Source organism: Penicillium macrosclerotiorum, assembly GCF_028827735.1.
Source record: "Penicillium macrosclerotiorum strain IBT 26536 chromosome Unknown utg000003l_segment0_segment0, whole genome shotgun sequence".
Classification (NCBI taxonomy): Eukaryota; Fungi; Ascomycota; class Eurotiomycetes; order Eurotiales; family Aspergillaceae; genus Penicillium; species Penicillium macrosclerotiorum.
The window spans coordinates 214,947-228,757 of NW_026643083.1; the positions used below are offsets into that span (position 1 = coordinate 214,947).

The 13,811-nt window shown below is 50.9% G+C and overlaps 7 protein-coding genes across 7 annotated transcripts; 3 read left to right on the top strand and 4 right to left on the bottom strand.

The window, feature by feature from the left end:
* Positions 1 to 1,798: 1,798 nt before the first annotated feature.
* Positions 1,799 to 2,035, top strand: N7462_002970 (uncharacterized protein; the record flags this gene model as incomplete). The annotated part of the gene is made up of 1 exon (XM_057074696.1): positions 1,799 to 2,035. One exon carries the CDS (start codon positions 1,799 to 1,801, stop codon positions 2,033 to 2,035), a length of 237 nt encoding a protein of 78 aa, XP_056934201.1.
* A 764-nt stretch (positions 2,036 to 2,799) lies between these two features.
* N7462_002971 (uncharacterized protein) lies at positions 2,800 to 3,201 on the bottom strand (the record flags this gene model as incomplete). The annotated part of the gene is made up of 1 exon (XM_057074697.1): positions 2,800 to 3,201. The coding sequence occupies one exon, from the start codon at positions 3,199 to 3,201 to the stop codon at positions 2,800 to 2,802; it is 402 nt and encodes a 133-aa protein (XP_056934202.1).
* Positions 3,202 to 3,899: 698 nt separating this feature from the next.
* N7462_002972 (Nucleotide-binding alpha-beta plait) lies at positions 3,900 to 5,314 on the top strand (the record flags this gene model as incomplete). Its single annotated transcript, XM_057074698.1, has 4 exons — positions 3,900 to 3,980; positions 4,041 to 4,197; positions 4,296 to 4,488; positions 4,546 to 5,314. The coding sequence occupies 4 exons, from the start codon at positions 3,900 to 3,902 to the stop codon at positions 5,312 to 5,314; spliced, it is 1,200 nt and encodes a 399-aa protein (XP_056934203.1).
* A 590-nt stretch (positions 5,315 to 5,904) lies between these two features.
* N7462_002973 (TBC domain-containing protein) lies at positions 5,905 to 7,367 on the bottom strand (the record flags this gene model as incomplete). The annotated part of the gene is made up of 3 exons (XM_057074699.1): positions 5,905 to 6,028; positions 6,089 to 6,843; positions 6,921 to 7,367. The coding sequence occupies 3 exons, from the start codon at positions 7,365 to 7,367 to the stop codon at positions 5,905 to 5,907; spliced, it is 1,326 nt and encodes a 441-aa protein (XP_056934204.1).
* A 378-nt stretch (positions 7,368 to 7,745) lies between these two features.
* On the bottom strand, positions 7,746 to 8,768 carry N7462_002974 (uncharacterized protein; the record flags this gene model as incomplete). Its single annotated transcript, XM_057074700.1, has 3 exons — positions 7,746 to 8,173; positions 8,238 to 8,706; positions 8,766 to 8,768. The coding sequence occupies 3 exons, from the start codon at positions 8,766 to 8,768 to the stop codon at positions 7,746 to 7,748; spliced, it is 900 nt and encodes a 299-aa protein (XP_056934205.1).
* Positions 8,769 to 9,286: 518 nt separating this feature from the next.
* On the top strand, positions 9,287 to 11,753 carry N7462_002975 (AFI1/MesA family protein; the record flags this gene model as incomplete). The annotated part of the gene is made up of 2 exons (XM_057074701.1): positions 9,287 to 9,982; positions 10,065 to 11,753. The coding sequence occupies 2 exons, from the start codon at positions 9,287 to 9,289 to the stop codon at positions 11,751 to 11,753; spliced, it is 2,385 nt and encodes a 794-aa protein (XP_056934206.1).
* A 579-nt stretch (positions 11,754 to 12,332) lies between these two features.
* N7462_002976 (MAPEG family protein) lies at positions 12,333 to 12,764 on the bottom strand (the record flags this gene model as incomplete). The annotated part of the gene is made up of 1 exon (XM_057074702.1): positions 12,333 to 12,764. One exon carries the CDS (start codon positions 12,762 to 12,764, stop codon positions 12,333 to 12,335), a length of 432 nt encoding a protein of 143 aa, XP_056934207.1.
* Between the last annotated feature and the right edge of the window lie 1,047 nt (positions 12,765 to 13,811).

Genomic DNA, 13,811 nt, shown 5'->3' on the forward strand with positions numbered 1-13,811 from the left:
ACAACGCGAACAAACCCCCTCTTCTCGGCTCAGCATATGGATCGTCTACCATCTCCGCAATTCATCCTGTTCACTTTTGGGGGAGTGGGGAATGGGGAGGCAGGTTCCGACTCGCCGTGGACCCATGGTTCGGCCGGGAACCAGTGTCCATCTCTAACATGACGGTCCCCTCGTCAATAGACTTTGTTCTTCAAGAAGTGCGAGAAATCCTAGAGAAAACCCGACATTCCCCCTTTCCCCCGCCGACGGGAGTCGCTCTTATTTCTACCAGCCCTGTCCGACATCATCCCATTGCAATGACTGTTCCCTCTCTTCGCGCACCATTGTGATACATCTTTGATATATCCGGCAATCCCTATAGGGATACATCGGGACCAGAAAAGATTGTGGTTAAGTTCCGAGAGTCATGAACCAAAAGAGAAAAGAAAAAGTGCGCGCGGTTCTTTAGAACAAGCGCCTTGGGTTTCATGTGAAAACTCAGAACCAATTTGGATAACAAAGGACGTTCTCTACTTGGTATATGGCTTGGTCTCGGACCTCGTCCTTTTCCTTGCTGTCCATCGTATCTGCCGCCGTCTGTGTCCCATGAAGACCCGACGGCCTGAGAGGCTCGTGCCGGTTGACGGGGAGGGGGAAGAGGGGGGGGACATTTTGGGATGCTGGTATCTTTTGATTTGGTTGAGCGATATCCCCGATCTCCGACATACACATATATAGCAAGATAGAACATCATGTATTTGTGCTTGGTGCATGGAACACATCCTCGCATTGACTATCGCAACGGAATATCTAGATGTCTTTGTCACGAAAGTATCCCAAGCATGATCAATCATTATCATCTCAGAACAAACCGAGTGGAATCTACCTCCATTTTATTCCGCTTCGTCGCTCCCCTCAAGGCATATTCCACCCCCATGATTTCCGTCTTAGTGTCGCAGGCATCAGTCCGGCCTCTCCGTCTCATCGCGTCTGCTTGGACCGCGGGGCCTATTTCTGGCGCACGCGACGTAGATCCGTTCTCGACCGAATGCCAGGATCTCATGGTCCCTCGGTTTCACGCTGACCGGCCTTACTGCTGTATCTGGTACCATCCCGAAGCACGGTTTGTTTGATACTCGGTCTGTTTGGCGGGGTCGGCGCCGCTTGCCAGTTCTTCGTCATCATTCGGCTGGGCATTCCCGCAAGCTAGTATATTGTCTGGACGGGCTGACGTCGCGTGTTTCCCGTCAGCTTTGTGCCACCATCCCGGGTTAGCTCTGGATGTGACTTGAAGGAGAGGGGGGCAAACGCGAGACTTTACGAGGTCGCACACGAAGACTATCTTGCCCTACCCACGTCGAGGGCCGGCAGTTGTTCAGGATCTTCGGATCGACGGAACACAAGTCGTCGATCCTTCCCATCCCCTCGATCGAATACCCCGCCGTGGGACCTGCAGAAAGGTGGCGGGCCCCGAATTATTCGCAGTCGAGTTACTCGGCGTGCCCGTGTCAAACCAGGGAGCAAAGCCTCATGGGCGCCCACGAAAACAGGGTCGATGCTGTGTCACCGGGTCTCGAGGCAGCTGGATGATCTCACGCCCTCGGTCGTCAGATGCCTGGTCGTTCATCCGTGCGGGCTCATGGCTTGTTTCCCCCACTCTCTTTAGCACTGGAGGGGCTTGAGAGTGAGCTGAGTCCGAGAGGAACGACGAGTTCCCTGGGTCTCTCCCGACTTCGCCGAGCTCCTGGAGGAGGTTGGATCAATGGCCGTATCGTGAAGGGACAATCTATACATCAAAATCACCAACTATACAGTTACCATGGAGACAAAACCTGGCCGTGTGGACCCCCATCGAGACTACCTGTATGTACTCCGTACTCTGGATGGAATATGGAGTATGGAGTACTTCGTACAGATGCCCCCGATGGACATACATACAGACATCCACATCGTTCAGACTTTACGGGCTCAAAGCTCCCGCAGTGGAGACTGTCCAAAGCGTCAAATCCACCCGTATCCACCTAGCACCCACTACACCTTCACTATTGTGTACTAACCGCACTCGCAGCCAGCCACGATGATGTCGAGCTGCCGCTGCAGGTACTCCCAGGTCGTTCCCGCGCCGCGAATCAATAATCCCAGTGGATCCAAAAGCAAAACCAATCGTTACGCGATACTTTGGCCGATGCCTGAGCTTTGTCTGATTGCTCATGTTGCAGGGTCTCTCTCTAGGCCCGCCCCGACCGCCGATCACCCTGGTTTGTGGCCCGGATTCGGGGCGGCTGCTTCTCGATGATGATCATGGCAAAGCATGTCCACAATGACCTCGGACAATGATTACTTTCTGTTGGTTATTCACGCCCGCGTGTAAAGGGTTGCTCGAGGGTGGTAGGTTGACCGCGATCTGAATGATGATACCACCGGGGGCCTCCAGAGGCATTCTGCAAAGCTAAGGGGATCATGCAGCCCATAACGCCAATGTGATCGATCTGGGTCGCGCGCGGCGCTGCGCAGAAGGCTCCACCCCGAGTAGACCCTTCTCGACATGAATTGTTGCTCATCGAGGACTTGAAGGTGGGCAAGGAAATGGTGGGAACGGCGAGGAGGGGGGGGAGGGGAATGGGAAGCATGTCCGATCCGGATCTGGCGGTGTAACACGAAGACATGCTCAACACTGCATCTCGCGCTCGAAGATCTCGCGATTTGGGTTCCGTGCACTCTCCCTCTCCACATAGGCACACACACACACACACATACAGCCCCCGCTCGTCCTTAGGATCACTGGGACGGGTGTACCCGGCCTGGAGATCCACGGCGGGACTAGATTGCTCCCTCCTCTACTGTCGAGGATACCACAATACCAGAGGCGTGGCGCAAGAAAAAAGCAATAGGGGATGACAGGAGTGCAGGTTCCTGGGTGGAACTATTCCCGGCGGGGTGGTACGGACCGAATGATTTATTGCATTTGGCATTGGACGGGAGGAGCTGAGCTCGGGCTTCATCGCGGACGAAAATGACATATCTCAGCATCGCAGACAGGAGGAGTCGCGAGATCTCGGCCCTGACTGGCTGGGTGCTCTCCATTGGAACCTCTCGATTCGTCCATTGCTGCAGCTCTCTGGGTCGCGCCTCCGAAACTGTCTGCTTGTACAAGCCATCGCCCTCTTCAAATTTATTCCTACTAGTCTCGAATCCGCTCATGATTGTCCACGATGGGGACATCGTTTGTGAAACATCCCCAGGACTCTCCTCGTTGCTTGCTCATCCAGTCACTATTTTAGTGGTCCCTATAATAGCCACTGCACTCGACTCGTGGGATGCTTGGATTTCTTTTCTACGATTAGTGCATGTGTGTTGGTGCCGGTCAGACCAATTCAGTTATTTGCATCAAGAGAAAAGCAGATACACCAGGTAAGCTATACTCTCGCGCCTCGCTCTCTTGATTTTTTTTCTCCTTGTACCCTCCCAAGAGGAAAGATTTGCCACTCGATGCTTGAGATATCAAAGTTCATGCGACATCCATTCGTATCTACGGGGGTTTTGAGGATCTCCAGCACCAGTGAAGAAACCACCACATCCCCAATCCCCCTTTGGCTATAATTTGCTCAAGATACGACGTCACTAACGACAATACCGAATGAAACAAAAAGAACTCAAGATTGCAATCACAATCCTCCAAAACGATTCCTTCCAGTTGCCGTCTCAACCATAGACAATCCTGGTCGGACAAGTTCGAACCCCGACTATTTCACAACGCCAGTCATCCTCTCTGGATCTTGCAACCCTGGACTTGCTCGCTGATCAAACGCACACAACCTCACTTTCGTCTGCAGTCGCATTGCGGTGCATTTTTGCCGAGAAATAACCGCCAGCAAATATCTCATTTGCTCCGTTGGCCCAAGAAGGAGTCATCTGCAGCCATGCCGTTGCTTGGTCGAGAAAAGGGCCGCAGTCAGAGATCTCGCAGGTCAGATGATGAGTTTGTGGTGTTCCTTCAAGGAGTCAGTCCTCCCGGATAATGTTATATTCGATCCCTTCTCCGAGTACTTACTGGATGATAGATCCCAGCCCACTGCCGCTGGCAGGAATTGAAGGATCTAGTCCGGCAGACGGCCCTACATATCCGACAGGCCGTAGTATACGATGACAGTCACGGGTTCCCGACGGGACTGGGACAGATTATTGTCAAGAACGAGGATGAAGCATGGCGCACCTATCGTAAGTTTGTTTGCTTTGCTTTGCTTTGCTTTGCTTTGCTTTTCCTTTCTTTTTCAATGCAACCTTTATAGCCGTTATGTCCTAATGCAATCCCACAGATCGGCTCTCAACCAATGGTTGGGAAGGTCAGAGCCTTGTGGTGACGCTGGCCCGAACCAGCGCGCCGACAAAGCCTATCGCTGGACCTACAAGAAGTCCCCCGGCCATGATGCAAGGCTATATGTCGGGCCTATCCACTCCGCCTCGATCTCAAGGCAATATGAACATGCCTCCATCACCCATATCACCTGAGTAAGGACTTGTGACTTTTCTCTCTGTGACCATACTTCAGCTTCTAACTATCCGCAGAGCCGTCCACCCAACCAGTCCCACCTATCCATACCCAGAATATACCCCTATGATGGGCCCGATGACCATACCTCCTCAACCCTTCATTCCCATGATGCCAGACCCAATGCAGTGTTTCCCACCATCACCCATGATGCACGGTTCGATGTACGACGCCCAGGCTTGGAACATGATGCCTATGTATCCGATCTCACCCATCCAGCCAGTCCATGATCACGGAACCGATGGCTTCCCGCGGTATCACCCGCGTAAGCCATGGGCACACCACTTGCATTCAAGTTCTCCCTCTCCAGATATGACTCCCCGGGCAGTCTACATCCAGAACCTGAACTCCGCCACCACAACTGCCGACCTGAAGAGCCTCCTTCAAGGCGCAGGCAGCGTGGAGCAGTGCAACGTAACCGTGACCTCGGAGGCCCACGACAACGAAGCCCAAACCCACGGCTCGGCCATCATGCACAGTGCGGAAGAGGCCGAGCGCGCGGTCACCATGCTCAACGGGATGACGTTCATGGGCTCCCGGATCCGGGTCAAGATGGACCGGCGCCTCAATATGATGCGCAGCGGAAGTTGGGACGGCGCGATGGCCATGCAAGAAGAGTATGACCCGACTGAGCCGGCTGCGAGTGAAAAGGGCTCCGAGTGCAGTGGCTGCGGGCAAGATATTCCCGCCAAGAGAGCCGCAGATCCCAATCGTCCACTGGTAGTGGACGGATCGGGGATGCAGAAAAAGTCATTAGAGTTGTTGTCGACGTCCGCGCCGACATGAAACTCCCTTTGCAATAAAAGAGAAAGGAAAAAAAGGCTCACATGGATCATGTTTAAACTGCGTGTGGAGTATTGTTTTGAATGTTATGCGATGTGGATAGTAATGTATTATGCCCGTAATCTTTTCTTATTTTTTTTTCAACACCAAACCACCTGAGTCTCATCCCAATCAACTTGCTTTTTTTCTCCTTGTACCCTTGTGTCGTGGAAGGGACTAAATATCGATCGTCGTAAGCATGTTGTGGAAAAAGGTTATAAGAAGCGTTCAAGTTCGAAAGAGTGTTTTAAGGAAAATGAACCCACAAAAGTTCAATAAGCAGACTTGTTCATCAGTTCCATGCTCAGTATAGATTCCATTATACAAAATCATCAATTCATTTCAGACTATCGTTCATTGAATATTCATAACAATGCAGGTTTCGAATGCCGTGTCCCGCCAGCGTGTCCCAACGGGAATAAAAGAGTAAAAAAAAGGTCATGCCCAGAACGCCATTCTCATGAATAAAGGGAAAAAGGACAAGTTTGAAGAAACGAAATCCTAGTTCAAAGTCTTTTCCGCCCTCAAAATTCCTGAACTATCTTGCGAGAGGCTCACTTTGCATGGTTGATCATCTCAGCATAGACATCCTCTGGAATCTTCCGCACAAGGAGAACTGTTAAAGCAATAACATCTTTGGCATCGAGAGGTGGCAGAGACCGAAGAATTTTATTGGGGCTGGTGGACAGACTTATTAGTGACAACCTTGAACGAAGTCGAAATTAGCAAGTAACTCACCTTGGACTCTCCAAAAGAGTATCCCGCATTCGGATCAACTGGGCAACAATGCAAAGAATGTTCAAATGCGGCCCATACGCAAAAAGGAAGTCCCAAAGATGCAGAACCTCCGGCAGGGGAGGTGTACAGGCACAAAGAGTCAAGACAGAAGGGAAAGCATAGAGTTCTGCATACATCCCTTTTGAGAACAGGTAGGCCGCAAGCTTTGGCTCCACGATTTCCAAACATCTATCCACCAGTCGAAGACCCTTATGCACTCCATCCATGGTCCCACGGATATATCCCGGGCATTCCTGGGTGACAAAGTAGTGGAACAAGGCAAAGGCCTCCACTTCGCTGCGAGCAGCATAGAGAAAAGGCGCACAAAGAACATTCATGCCTTGCACATAAATTGCCGAGTCATTGACAGCATTACTTCGCGCAGAGCCTGGATCTTCCAAATCTGGCTCCTCTTTGATGCTAGGGGGAGTATTCACCAACATCTCCATCTCCCGTCTCCGTGATGATGTAGGCCGTGAGCGAGGTTTCACTTTGGAGTCATGGAGTTTCCATGCCACAGCGTTGAGTAACCGAATGAGACTGGCTTCTGTGACACGGCGCTTGAAAAGGGGATCAGTAGCCAGCGTCCGAAACGTGTCGTTGCGGATCTTGGTATAGGCGGGGGAGCCTCCGCGATGGACGAGGGCCAAGTAGTCGTCAGTAGGAAGCGGAGAGACATTGAGAAGGATTAGCCAGAGATAGATTCGATACGGAGACTATAGTTGCCGTTTATGTCAGCAAGTTCAGAAAGAAGAAGCCATCGCCCGAATTACAAAGAAGAGGAAGCTCTTACCATGCCGTCCCCATCCGCATCCACTCTAGTCGATAATACCAAGTATTTCAATTCTTGCAGTCCTTCCCGGGTATTTCCATTTTGTGGACCATCACGAATCAGATTCTCAAGAAGAGACCTTTTGAGACCTATTCCTGACCCCGTTTTACGAGCTGGGCGTCTCTGTGTCGGGATTGTTGCAACCAGAGCGGCTTCGCGTGCAGCCGCGTCGCTGTTCGATCGCGCTCGACGATGAGCAGGGCGGATCGTAGCACCAGCAACTGCGGCAGAGGTTCCAAGGTCAGTCGCACCATTGGCTGAAGGGTGAGAGGATTGGGTCTGAGCGATGAGAGCGCTGGAAGTTGTTAGGACTTGGTGAGACTGGATCTTCCGCAGTGCACGCATTGTCCGCGGCGAGGATGGGGTCTCAGGGCCAGCGAGGCCCCAAGATGGTTGAGGCTTGGCCATTTCGTCGTTTATGACAGCATCGAATATTCACCAACGCGCATCTCGTGGCGGGGTGTGCAGTTGCGAGGGAAGTTCTCAAGTCTGCGAGTGGCTGGAAGCTATTGATTTTCTGCCGGTTGGAGAAATGCGGAGCACGCGCAGTCGCCCCGGCCCCTCAGCCATACACGTACGCTCTACAGAGTATTCCACGCGGACACCCTCGGTTGTTTGTTTCAGTTGCCATTGCAGCTGTACTACATGTTATCTGTTTGGTAGGCCGGCGACATAGATTGATCGAGAAAGGCCAGCCAAAGCGGCTGGGAAATTTACTAAAACAGAGACTGAGCGCAAACGCCCGAACGCCAACCCTCGGTTGATCCCCAAATTCTCATCTTCAAATCATGCTTGCGCGGTGCCAGCCCCGCGCTGCGTGTTATTGCCATTCTCCCCTCCCCCAACCACACTGCGGACGAAGTCATGATACTGGAACACCTCGGCCCTCTTCCCCATTCCCCCGGTCTTTGCACCCCGGCCACCAAACGCGCGCCGTCCAGTAAAGCCGCTGAACACTTCATCGATCTGCTGCTCGGTCAAGGGCGCACTTCCATCCTCGGGAACAGTATGAAGGAGAGCGTCTCGTAGTTCGGCAACATCGATTTGACCGTTATCGTCGTCATCAAAGGCAGCTAATGCGTTCAGAAGCTCTTGAGAGGAAGACATGGGTGACATCAATTGAGAGAGCGTGTTCAAGAAGGTCGGGAAGTTGATCGATTGAGAAGCCCCTGGAGGGAAAAAGCGCGAAAGGGCCGAGGGTGACGCTTCTTGGCCTATAAGATTTTGCAATCAATATTCAGTTTCTTCAATCGGAGAAAGCGTCATCAATTTGCTGACCTAAGTTCAGAAGCACATCGGCGACGTCATCTTTGTTGACCAGGCCGTCGTTGTCTCGATCAAGGACTTGGAATGCCTCTCTGATCTCCCTCACTTGGTTGGCGGGCAATTTTGCCGCTGCATCTGTACCGGCACCGACTGGCTCGCGCGACCGCGTTCCGACTATGGGGGAGGAGTGACCTGGAGACCGTGCTCCTTTCGTGGGTGAAGGAGGGAGTTCTCGGGTGAACTTAGGCTGTGGAATAGGATGATGCCTCGGAGAGACTGCGTCGTCATCTTCTACTGTATATGATTGATTCAACTTGCTCGGCGATTGAAGCGGCGTATATCCTCTGCTTGGCGAGCTGCCGGGTGTGCCGCCACCGGTACGAGCTGAGGGTGGGGAGTTTGGTGTTGACGGTCGCCGAAACGGTGATGCGCGGGGCCCCCCAAAGGACAACGGGGAGGGCTTGAAGGTTGGGTTATTTGCCTATATTTTGGGTCAGAACTGGAATTCTCTTCATCCGCATTTCAGACTTGAGACCTTACCATACTGGGCTGGAGATGAATGTTGCGGAGTATATCTTGGATGTTGGAGATTACAAGTAAACAATGCCCCGGCAACACAGTCGGCCCGGCCAGGCACGTGCGGAGCTGCAGAACCACAGTTTTGGAGCTGTCGATTGTAGGTCGCCGTTACCACTGAAGAACTGGATAGATCGATCGGAGCTATCACTTGCAGAAAATCACTTGCAGATCCTCCTCAATGCGCCAATTTAACTAACAGCAAGCCCCGGCGCCGCCTCGTTGCCCCGAAGCCAGATGCCCGAAGCCTTCATCCTGCGTGGCATCTGTTATCGCCTATCGCCCCCGCTGTGGAGATCTCCCTTTTTTGAAATTCGACCCCTGAACCATTGCCCCAAATCGTGGTGATTGGCTTACGACATTGAACACATCCCGGTCGATACGCGTCTTCGAAAAAAGCTGAGACCTGACTGACCAGCAGGGCATGCTTGACTAGTTCTATACCCTGTCCAGAGCATTTGTCTCAATCGTCAACCCTTCCAAAGATGGCCACGAGGCTGCCGTATCGACCGTCGAATGACTCCCTGTCCGCCTCAAATCCGAAGACCAATGGACTGCCTCGATTATCCCCTGCAACTTCCTTCATCGGACGATCCCCAAGCGGCTCTCACGCTTCGATACGACGCTCTTCAGCGGAAAATGCGGTGGGGTTCAAGCAGCGCCGATGCAAGTCGCAATATCCGCTAGACTCGCCGGAGCGCCACGTGGAATACATTCTGGTAGCATCGTTCCATATTGATCGTGGACCGATCATGGAGCATCAGTATCCGGCTGCTATCAGTGGCGATGAGAGCATGCTAGCAGAGCTGATGCTTCCGGATCAAACGCATGTGCGAAGTCAAGATTGGACGATTTTCTTTTTACATAAGGACACCAGTGGCGAGGACGAAGAAGACGAGGAAAACGGGAAGAAAAAGAAAAAGCGAAAGTCCCGATACCGTGCGAATGAAGAAGCTGCCGGTCTCCCGGATGAAGATGACAATCCTGATGAGGCATCCGACGGCGACAGCAGTGATGATGACGAGGGCGGAGAAGGTCCGCCCTTGATGTATGTGTTGAACTTGGTGAACACCAAGCAGGATAATACTGTTCGGCGGTATGACGATAATCTCAAAAATAACCACGATGTTCTTGTGCTGACAGGGAATCCAGAGGTGCAGTCGTCAAGGCGATGGCAATTTGTACGAGGCATTCTTTTCTTCATATCTACAAGGTAGGCCGTTACCCCCAAAACTGTGTAAAGCCGAGTCTAAATAATCCCAGCCACTTCTTCTTCTCGCCCTTGAGGATTACTTCAAGTCTCCCTTCCCGGAAACCCTCGCATCTCTTTACGACGCCGTGAACGCCATGGACCTCTCATTGATGCCGAAAATGTCCATACTAGAGCGTCATATCTTGCAATCTAGCAACACAAAGGATATGTTTATCGAAAAGTTTGAACAAATGATTCGCCAACGGGAAGAAGAGGAAGTGGAGGATGGAGAATGCCCTCCATCTCCGAAGAAAATGAGCCGATACGGCCTACCACGGGACACCCATGAATTTGAGTCGAAAGTGGTCTATAACGACATACCCATTCCCGTCAAAATCCCCACGGTAATCTGGCCGGAGACTGTGGGTGACTTTTCACTCATCAAACTTGTTCAAACCTTTGCGGGGCCCCATGCTACAGCCCCGCAACCTTTCCCGAGTCATCCTCATTTAACCACCAGTGGTCCTTTCACGCATCCCATCATTGTCCTTGTCAATGCCATCCTGACACAAAAACGCGTTGTTTTCCTAGGGCATAATCGACCGTCGGGTGAGGTGGCGGAAGCAGTGCTTGCTGCTTGTGCTCTTGCATCCGGTGGAATTCTGCGCGGATTTACTCGGCATGCTTTCCCTTATACCGATTTAACCAAGATCGATGATCTTCTCAAAGTTCCTGGTTTCATTGCTGGAGTAACTAATCCAACCTTTGCCAACCACCCGGAATGGTGGGATATTCTGTGTGATCTGCCAACCGGTCGTATGAAGATCTCAAGCCATGTTGAGACCGCCCCGGTCACAGAAGGCCTTCTGTTTTTCCAACAACAAAATTCATTACTCCCGAACCATACTTCGAGTGCGAACTCTGATCCGACTGGAGACAATTTATTCATGGAAGACATTTTACGCAGCATCAGCCAACGCCATGGTGAAAACGCAATCCGAGCGAAATGGCGTGCCTATATCACCAAGTTCGTTCGAGTTGCTGCAGCATTTGAAGAAGCTGTTTACGGAGCTTCGAACCTTTATATAATCGGCCCTGGCGAGGAACTATCACCCGATAGTCCAACTGGTCACCAGGCTGATTCTACAGACCCGTCTTCTCTCCGAGGACATGGATATGTCTGGCCCGACGAGCTTGCCAAGCAGCGTGAACTTTCAGCATCAGTATCACGGATTGAGGGATGGCGAAATACCCGATCATATTACTCCTATATTCAAGATATTGCTGCCATGTATTTCCCTGCTCGGCCAATTCAACGGCCTGACCTGCACCATCATCTTGACCGCTTACGCCAACTGAAGCTTTCCCACTCCGATTCAGGCGCAATCTACTTGGCACTTTCACATTCTGTAAAGGACTACGCCGGTATCTGCCAACTATTGACGGTCGCCCCCGAGAATCAAGCAGGGCTTTTCTACCTCAGCATGGGCCTCTTCCACCCAGATCAGGTTGTGCGTGAAGCAACAGTAGATCTTCTCGATCGCATTGCCCTGCACCCAGCGGGGCGACACTTCTGGGCTCATCTCAGTCGCTTTATAAAACTAGGTTACTTCCGAGTAAAACGAGAACGCGATTCTGCCCAAAGCCCCATCTCGGGTGTAGGACCCCCCGTCATGAGCAACCCCGGTACTAGCTTCGGCGGAGAGCCCCAGAGCCTGGTCGGAGTGGCTCTTGGGGACAGCTTCCAAAGGAGGAGCTGAGCGATCTCTTCAGGTGCCGCTTTTTCTTCTTCTTCTTCTTCTTCTTCTTCTTTCCTGTTTCATTTGAGCGCTTCTTCATCCTACAACCCTATCTTCTGCGCACATATCCTGTTAAATATTTGCTCAGCCATAACGAACCTTGAGAGCCCTGTATTTGTTTATCACGATCATTTTGTGGCGCATATCCGGAGTTCTATATTGCTCCCTTTGTTTACCTTTATTGGAACATGTTCGTTCAATTACTATGGACATTGAAACGTCACTTTGACATTGTCAACGGATGGTGAAATGTTCTTATAAGCTTTCGATCGCTCAAAGACACTAAGATTTTTTTGTATTTGAATCTGAATTTCCGAATTTGTCAGGTACATAACTCATGTATATACAGCTCATTCCCAATTTGAGTATCCCTGTCAGGAGTTGGCATTGCATATCATCATTGGGTCCATAATGACTACATAATATATACTGTTGGGACTTGTTAACGATGGACTTTGAGCAAATTTCCCCTTTTGGAGACACATATAAACTGACCAGATTGGAGATTTGCAAATCAATTCAGGTTGAATGTTCAGTCCGTCAAAACACAAGGGTGGCCAGTCGCCCAGTCATAACGGCCAGAATTCCAGAGGAAACGGCAAATAAGCTAAAGCGCAGCATGATGGGATTCGCGGTCGAGTGCACCATACTATGCAGGATACGAGTGCCAGTATAGGACCATGCGAGGGCGATGTCCAACTTGTCGTCGACTCCGCCACGGGCGATCGCGAGCGCGAGAGCGATGGCGTAAAATTGGGTAGGCTGCTCAAACAGATGGTTGTAATTGTCTCTTTTCCAACGAGCAGAGGCTGGCATCTGTGCATCGATCTGGCTTTTTGTGGTGGAACTCGAGGGCTTGATCCTGTTGTACACAGGGATAGTGGCAGCGTACATCCAGACCTCCATCACCAAAGTCCAGCCATTGAGGGCAACAACAGGGCCCAAAAGGCCGGAAATAGGCAAACTAGACATACTGATAGTCATAAGGCCCCAAAAAAAATCACAAAGCCAATTTCCCTATTTAAGATTTTTTCCGTTTCTACATCGATGAACGGACAGGGAAAAGGCTCCGTTCTATATGACTACAATCCGGACTCAGGCAGCTCCATGATGACGCGGAACTCTTGCCTTGAAAGGGATTGTCAGGGTTTTCGCCTCAATGCAAGGACGAGAAAAAGGGCAGTGCGCACTAAATAGTGGGGAAATAGGCCAATGGCAAGAAATCATTGGCTTGAAGACATCGCGAGGCGCGGCACCAACATTCCTGCAGGAAGCATTGAGCCACTCATAATAGGCAATGAGTCCGTGAAGTCTTTGATTAATTAAGCCACAAAATTGGAAGCTCAACTCCAGTAGACCGTCTCAGTCTTGGCGAAAATAAAAACTCCACCCGGACTCTCCGTTGCATTATGTTGTATATGAGTCAGAGGCATAGGTGGCATTCAAAAACAAATGTACGTGCACTTAAAGACACTCAATAAGGCCAGTTATAGCTATCAAAAAAATTACTTCTCTTTTTCCCTGTATGTGCCGTAGTTCTCTTAAGTAAATTTGGGGATTCCTGGTAGATATATGTTAGCTTGCCAGCTCGATCGAATATATGAGTAGTAGGAGTTGGAATTCTGTCTACCTGAGAATTGAGGGGTTTAAACACCATAAACTCTAGGCTCTCTCCTATTCTTTTATTGGGACAATTAAGAGGCTTCGAATAACATTATGAATATTTAGCTGGTGCTTTGAATCTATATGCCGCCTGCTTTTCTTCGAGGGAAAAAGACTGGCGGGAGGAAAGTATAAATTGGGGCATCATTCTGAGCTATGTTTGCCATGTGCACCTCATTTATACCCCTGAAGATTTACCGGGAAACTATTGTAAGCAAGCCTGGTATTCGCGCCCTTTTGGTGTCTCCTGTTCGGATAGGGTACCTCGCCTGGTCGGATACCGAATGGTGAGTCGTGCCAAGAGTAGCTGTGGCCCTAGTCAAATCAAGGACACCCCCAGAATGCTTGACAAAATGA